This window comes from Salvelinus sp. IW2-2015, linkage group LG34 (assembly GCF_002910315.2).
Source record: "Salvelinus sp. IW2-2015 linkage group LG34, ASM291031v2, whole genome shotgun sequence".
Classification (NCBI taxonomy): Eukaryota; Metazoa; Chordata; class Actinopteri; order Salmoniformes; family Salmonidae; genus Salvelinus; species Salvelinus sp. IW2-2015.
In genome coordinates this window covers 946439-954145 of record NC_036873.1, presented here as the reverse complement: position 1 = coordinate 954145, position 7707 = coordinate 946439, and the positions used below count along the sequence as shown (strand labels likewise).

At 45.8% G+C, this 7707-nt stretch overlaps 1 protein-coding gene across 1 annotated transcript in view; it reads left to right on the top strand.

Moving 5' to 3' along the window:
- LOC111958301 (lipopolysaccharide-responsive and beige-like anchor protein) overlaps positions 1 to 7707 on the top strand; it is a 226055-nt gene that overhangs the window by 58493 nt on the left and 159855 nt on the right. Inside the window, 3 exon segments of the mRNA XM_070437145.1 lie at positions 831 to 931; positions 5299 to 5394; positions 7094 to 7215. Of these exon segments, the coding sequence (XP_070293246.1) occupies positions 831 to 931; positions 5299 to 5394; positions 7094 to 7215 (319 nt within the window).

Genomic DNA, 7707 nt, shown 5'->3' with positions numbered 1-7707 from the left:
CATCAGCTATCTGAGCAGCTWACCAATCGCTGCTGCTGTACATAGCCCATCTGTAAATAGCCCATCCAATCTACCTACCTCATCCCCATATTGTTTTTATTTACTTTTCTGCTCTTTTGCACACCAGTATTTCTACATCTATCACTCCAGTGTTAATTTGCTAAATTGTAATTACTTCGCTACTATGGCCTATTTATTGCCTTACCTCCTCACGCCATTTGCACACACTGTATATAGACTTTCCTTTTTTATTTTCTATTGTGTTATTGACTGTACGCTTGTTTATTCCATGTGTAACTCTGTGTTGTTGTTTGTGTCACACTACTTTGCTTTGTCTTGGCCAGGTCGCAGTTGTAAATGAGAACTTGTTCTCAACTAGCCTACCTGGTTAAATAAAGGTTAAATAAAAGAATAATTACAATTTTAAAAAAGTAAACAAACGCATTGCTGGGGAATGGCATAGCATTTCTCTACATTTGCGATAACGGGAAAATATGTGTACTCAACAAATAGAAGGTGATTTGTTTTGCATAGTATTTTAAGTGCTGAATATCTGATTGAAGTCTTTTTCGATGTCCTCTTTAGTATGAAGTGTTTTTGGTCTATTTGTAATCAATCCATAAAATGTTTTATTAGCCAAGTAACAAGAGGTTACAAAATGATGTTACTTTGGTTATAGAGTTTCTGTAATATCCCTCTGTATGTGTGCTGCTTTTCACTTTGACTCTGTTCAAGTCTATTGTTTGTGTGTGGTAACTTGTCAGTTTCCCCGCTTCACATTTGTCATGTTTAACCTGTGTGTGTGTGTGTGTGTCCCTTCCCTCTTCCAGACCTGATGGTGGACATGCTAGGAGTGCTGGCCAGCTACAGCATCACAGTCAAGGAGCTGAAGTTGTTCTTCAGCAAACTGCAAGGAGAGAAAGGCCAATGGGTAACACATCTAGTCTAACCTTCATACCGTACCGCCCTGTCATATTTGTCTTGTAGAGAGCATGGGGAATGTGCTAGCAACACTTCAACTGGTAGCCTGTACACAGCCTTTTATCCTCTCTGTGCTCTGGTATCATACATTACACTATGTAGTGCAGACACACCATCGCTGTCTATTGGGCTAATCCCAAAAACATTACTGCATTATTCATGTGTAATAACTTGAGGAGGAAGTTGCCTCTTAGCTCTGATTATGAAGGCAGTTTTATCATTCTACCTTCTACTGGGTAATGTTACGATTTAAGGAGAGGGTAAGCTGATCTTAGATCAGTGTTTGGGATTAAATCACACACATTTAACAGTTGAACATAAATAGTACTATCCTATCATTAGTTAAAAATAGTATCTATACTTAAGATACATTAGTGATTATAAAGTTGAAGAAGAATTTGTTTTCCAACCTGGGTTTTGTAGTTTTCCACCAAGACAGCCTGGACAGTCTTGCCCAGCAGGGTGGAGTCATTACAGTACAGTGGGAAGACAGCCTGGGCAGTCCGCCGTAGCAGGGTGAGTCAGTACAGTACAGTGGGAAGACAGCCTGGCAGTCTTGCCCAGCGAGGGTGGAGTTCATTACAGTACAGTGGAGACAGCAGCCTGGACGCTTGCTCCAGGCAGGGTGGAGTCATTACAGTACAGTGGGAAGACAGCCTGGACAGTCTTGCCTAGCAGGGTGGAGTCATTACAGTACAGTGGGAAGACAGCCTGGACAGTCTTGCCTAGCAGGGTGGAGTCATTACAGTACAGTGGGAAGACAGCCTGGACAGTCTTGCCTAGAGGGTGGAGTCATTACAGTACAGTGGGAAGACAGCCTGGACAGTCTTGCCCTAGCAGGGTGGAGTCATTACAGTACAGTGGGAAGACAGCCTGGACAGTCTTGCCAGCAGGGTGGAGTCATTACAGTACAGTGGAAGACAGCCTGGACAGTCTTGCCCAGCAGGGTGGGATCATTACAGTACAGTGGGAAGACAGCCTGGACAGTCTTGCCTAGCAGGGTGGAGTCATTACAGTACATGGGAAGCAGCCTGGACAGTCTTGCCCAGCAGGGTGGAGTCATACAGTACAGTGGGAAGACAGCCTGGACAGTCTTGCCTAGCAGGGTGGAGTCATACAGTACAGTGGGAAGACAGCCTGGACAGTCTTGCCTAGCAGGGTGAGTCATTAACAGTACAGTGGGAGGACAGCCTGGGCAGTCTTGCCTAGCAGGGTGGAGTCATTACAGTACAGTGGGAAGACAGGCCTGGACAGTCTTGCCCAGCAGGGTGGAGTTTACAGTACAGTGGGAAGACAGCCTGGACAGTCTTGCCTAGCGTGTGAGTCAGTACAGTACAGTGGGAAGACAGCCTGGAAGTCTTGCCTAGCAGGGTGGAGTCATTACAGTACAGTGGGAAGACAGCCTGGACAGTCTTTTTTATTTTATTTATTTATTTATTTATTTTATTTTATTTTAATTTTATTTTTTAAATAAATTTTCTCCCCTTTTCTCCCCAATTTTCGTGGTATCCAATCGCTAGTAATTACATCTTGTCTCATCGCTACAACTCCCGTACGGGCTCGGGGAGACGAAGGTCGAAAGTCATGCGTCCTCCGAAGCACAACCCACCAAGCCGCACTGCTTTCTTAACACAGCGCGCCTCCAACCCGGAAGCCAGCCGCACCAATGTGTCGGAGGAAACCCCGTGCACCCGCCCCCTCGGTTAGCGCGCACTGCGCCCGGCCCGCACGGAGTCGCTGGAGCGATGAGACAATGATATCCCTACCTGCCAAACCCTCCCTAACCCGGACGACGCTAAGCCAATTGTGCGTCGCCCCACGGACCTCCCGGTCGCGGCGGCTGCGACAGAGCCTGGGCGCGACACCAGACTCTGGTGGCGCAGCATAGCATGCGATGCAGTGCTCTAGACCACTGCGCCACCCGGGAGGCCCTAGACTGGGTAGTCTTGCCTAGCAGGGTGGAGACAGTACAGTGGGAAGACAGCCTGGGCAGTCTTGCCTAGCAGTGGAGTCAGTACAGTAGCCCTTGTGTAAAAAGCCAGATCTAGTAGGTTGTACCATGAATTATCCACTGAGTCTCTGCACATTGAGAGAGGGAGGGGGGGGGGGGATAGGGAGGCCCATTGATCAGTGTGGAATCAGATTGCCCCCATTTCATTGACAATCTGCTTTTGTGGTTCTCCATTTCTGTCCACCCGCCTACACACACACACACACTGCAACTCTGTGAAATATTATCTGAGGGGGTTGGCAAGAGATGATGCGTCTATCAGGAGTATCTCCATCACAGGATTTGAACACCGTGTGATATGCTTACTGCAGTCTCCACAGAAATAAAACTGACAGAAGCCTTGTCGGAAGAAAAGCTCATCAATATATTATGGAAGTTTATCAACGTTGATCACGGTTCCGTGGGTTTTGATTTACATTTGGGTTGAAAGGAAGGGGGCTCTGATCTGAAGCGGGTGACCTTGCAGCATCAACGGGAATGTAAAGTAGATCAACAGAACTACTGCATTCTCAGTATAATGTTTCTAGAGAGTTCTCAACAAGATGTTGACTTGGTTAGTAGAGGTCAATATAGGAAAGCTGAAAATAGACCTTGACTCTGTAGTTGTGGAGATGTTGGTGTGTTTTTTTGCTTGCTTACCTGCTTGTGAACTTGAACTTATACAGTGCGTTCAGGAAGTATTCAGACCCCCTTCCCTTCTTCCACATTTTGTTACGTTGCCGCCTTGTTTTAAAATTGATTCAATCATTTTTTCCGTCCTCAATCTACACACAATATCCCTTAATGGCAAAGCAAAAATAGTTAATAATAATTAGACATTTTAGAAAATGTATGAAAAATAATCACATTTACATAAGTATTCAGACCCTTCACTCAGTACTTTGTTGAATCACCTTTGGCAGCGATTACAGCCTTGTGTCTTCTTGGGTTTGACGCGACAAGCTTGGCACACCTGTATTTGGGGAGGTTCTCCCATTCTTCTCTGCAGATCCTCTCAAGCTCTGTCAGGTTGGATGCAGCGTCGCTGCACAGCTATTTTCAGGTCTTTCCAGAGATGTTCGATCGGGTTCACGTCCGGACTCTGGCTGGGCCACTCAAGGACATTCAGACTTGTCCCGAAGCCATTCCTGCGTTGTCTTGGATGTGTGTCTGAGGTCCTGAGCACTCTGTAGCAGGTTTTCCGTCAAGGATCTCTCTGCTCATCTATCCCTCGATCCTGACTAGTCTCCCAGTCCCTGCCGCTGAAAAACGTCCCCACAGCATGATGCTGCCACCACCATGCTTCAACTTAGGGATGGTGCCAGGTTTCCTCAAGAGGTGGCGCTTGGCATTCAAGCCAAAGAGTTACATTTTGGTTTCATCAGACCAAAAAAATCTTGTTTCTCATGGTCAGAGTCCTTTAGGTGCCTTTTGCCAAACTCAAAGCGGGCTGTCATGTGCCTTTTTACTGAGGAGTGGTTTCCGTCTGGCCACTCTACCATAAAGGGCTGATTGGTGGAGTGCGGCAGAGATGGTTGTCCTTCTGGAAGGTTCTCCCATCTCCACAGAGGAACTCGAGAGCTCTGTCAGTGACCATCGGGTTCTTGTTCACCTCCCTGACCAAGGCCCTTCTCCCCCGATTGCTCAGTTTGGCCAGGTGGCCAGTTCTAGGCAAACTCTTAGTGGTTCCAAACGTCTTCCATTTAAGAATTATGGAGGCTACTGTGTTCTTGAGGACCTTGAATGCTGCAGAAWTTTTTTTGGTCTCCTTCCCCAGATCTGTGCCTCGACACAATCCTGTCTCGGAGCTCTACAGACAATTCCTTCCACCTCATGGCTTGGTTTTTGCTCWGATATGTACTGTCAGCTGTGAGACCTTCTATAAACAGTTGTGTGCCTTTCCAAATCATGTCCAATCAATTGAATTTACAACAGGTGGAATCCTGTAAATTCAAGTTGTTGAAACATCTCAAGGATGATCAACGGAAACAGGATGCACCGGAGCTCAAATTAGTCTTATAGTGAAGGGTCTGAATACTTATGTAAATAACATTTGTATTTGTAATACATTTGCAAAAATTGATAACCTGTTTTTGCTCTGTCATTATGGGGTATTGTGTGTAGATTGACGAGGATTTTTTGTATTTCATCAATTTTAGAATAAGGCTGTAACGTAACAACATGTGTAAACGGGGAAGGTGTCTGAATACTTTCCCGAATGCACTGTAGCTTTACATTGAAGTGTGTTTGTGTGTGTGTACTTGTGAATGCGGTGCACCCTTATCAAAGTCTGTGGCGTCTCATCTTGTGCGTGTTCCTCCCTCCAGCCTCCCCATGCGGTGAAGCTGCTGTCTGTCCTGAGGAACATGGCCCACCGGAACGGACCTGACTCTTTCTTCAGCTTCCCAGGGAAGAGTGCTGCTGTGAGTACAGTAACAACTCAGTACACCTCCACATGTATACCGGAGTCTCAGACTGATCATTAGAAGACAGTGTAGTACACACTACCCAACTAGACTACAGTCTGACGCTACACCTGGTATTCCCCTAAGCACTGTTCAAGTCGTGCACTATGTAAGGTTAAAGTCGTTTCAGACTTGTAGTGACTGGTATGAGTCTCGGTGAACACGGTGTCTACGGTATTTACAGCACCTCTGGATAGCTTCTAAATGGGTTACATCCTCTTGTGCTTGACTTCCCACGTGATCCAAGGCCGGACGCAATAGCAATAACTAAGATAATGCATCATGAATTGCCTATAAGCTCTGACCCAGCACACATCTTGGCTTCTATATCCTATAATGCCAAGGTTTACCAACCATATGTAGCTTGGGTCATACTGTACTTCTGTGTGTGTTGAATAAGCAGCAAGAGAGGAGGAGCACAGATGCTAGCTAATCTTCCTCTGCTCTCCTTCTCATCCCTTCATTCGAATGCTCCTAGCCGTCTTCCCTCTGTTCTCCTTCTCCTCCCTTCATTCTAATGCTCCTAGCCGTCTCCCTCTGTTCTCATTCTCCTCCCTTCATTCTAATGCTCCTAGCCGTCTTCCCTCTGTTCTCCTTCTCCTCCCTTCATTCTAATGCTCCTAGCCGTCTTCCCTCTGTTCTTCTCCTCATCCCTTCATTCTAATGCTCCTAGCCGTCTCCGAACTCATTCTCACCCCTTCCTTCTTATAGCAGCAATCCCTAAGCTGCTTTTTCCAATACCTTTTTTATCTATCCAGCCATTCAGGCAGCCCGCCAGCCATGTGATTTAGTGAGTGAAAGAATACCATATAAGTCCCCTGAGAATGTTCTGTTATTCCCCTCTCTCTTTATTCCCCTCTCTTTATTCCCCTCTCTTTATTCCCCTGTCTTTCTCTTAAAATAGAGCAGTTTTCTAATACACTTCCTGATGTCAATGGGTTTAAAAGTGAGGACTTAGTGAAGCTAACTCAGTTAAGATGCTCTTGCTGAAGTCTTCAAGGTAATGAAGGATGAAAACTTATCAGACGTAGTCTCAGCTATGATCTCATATCTTAGGCGAAGTCGGCTAGGTTTTCATGAAGGACGACATCATAGCCTTATGTATGCTACATTTTAACTGTGTATCTCCGTCTAGGACCTTTACCCGTCACTATTTTCTCAATGAGTCTCACCTGAATGTTGACTATACCTGTATGTGGCCGTGGTACATTTGACTCTACAGTACCTGGGCTAGATAGCTAACTATAGAGATAATCACGTCTGCTCCCATTTTGTCTTACAATAGCTTTCTGGAATACTCACATTGTATATATATAGAGAGAGAGTGAGTGTGTGTGTGTGCACTGTATGTCTCTGTGTACCCTTCCATTGCCATGGTGACGGTGCCCTTTGGTGAGGGTGAGCTCTGGGCCGCCCTAAGAGGGTCTGTGATTGGTGTGTGTGCAGCGGAGACTGAGCACTAAGCACACGCCTTCCCCTTGCTGTGAATCTGGCTAATGAGGCAGGAAGCCCTCTGGATAGACACACACACACACACGCATGAACAACTCCATCCCTTCCTTCTTGGACCCACTGTAGTCTAGGTCACACTACTCACAATCCTATTTTTAAAACATTGTTTCTCGACTCATTGAGCTAACCGTTTGTCTCCTCACAGGCTATAGCTCTGCCCCCTATAGCCAAATGGCCGTACCAGAGTGGATTCACCTTCCACACGTGGCTCCGCATGGATCCAATCAACAACATCAATGTTGACAAGGACAAGCCTTACCTGTACTGGTGAGTTACATACACCRGGCGTCCATGTTGGAGATCAACTCCTCTGCACTCGGCGACTGCAGACCGACTAGGTATCACCTTGCATCCTAAATGGCGAATCATTGTGATTTGTCGACCAGTCAGTCTGTAGCCACCGACTAATGTAGTCAGTCTCATACACCCAATCTACCAACTTACTGCTGCTTGATTTGTTCTCTTTCTCTATGCAAATGATGTCTCTACTCATATCCTGACTTGAGATACCCATGCATACATTTTGTATGGATTATCTGATATTATTCAGGTGTATTCAAATAGAATTTGGCTCATACCGTAGTTCCCTTTCTGTGTGTTTGTGTATACTGTATTTGCACGCCAAGGAAAGCTATTTGATTTTTGTCCCTTGTTCATCAAAATTGTAGGATGAAGTCATCCCCAAATAGTAAAAAAGCAACTGACATCAGAGAGAGGCTTAATACACACACACACACACACACACACACACACACACAC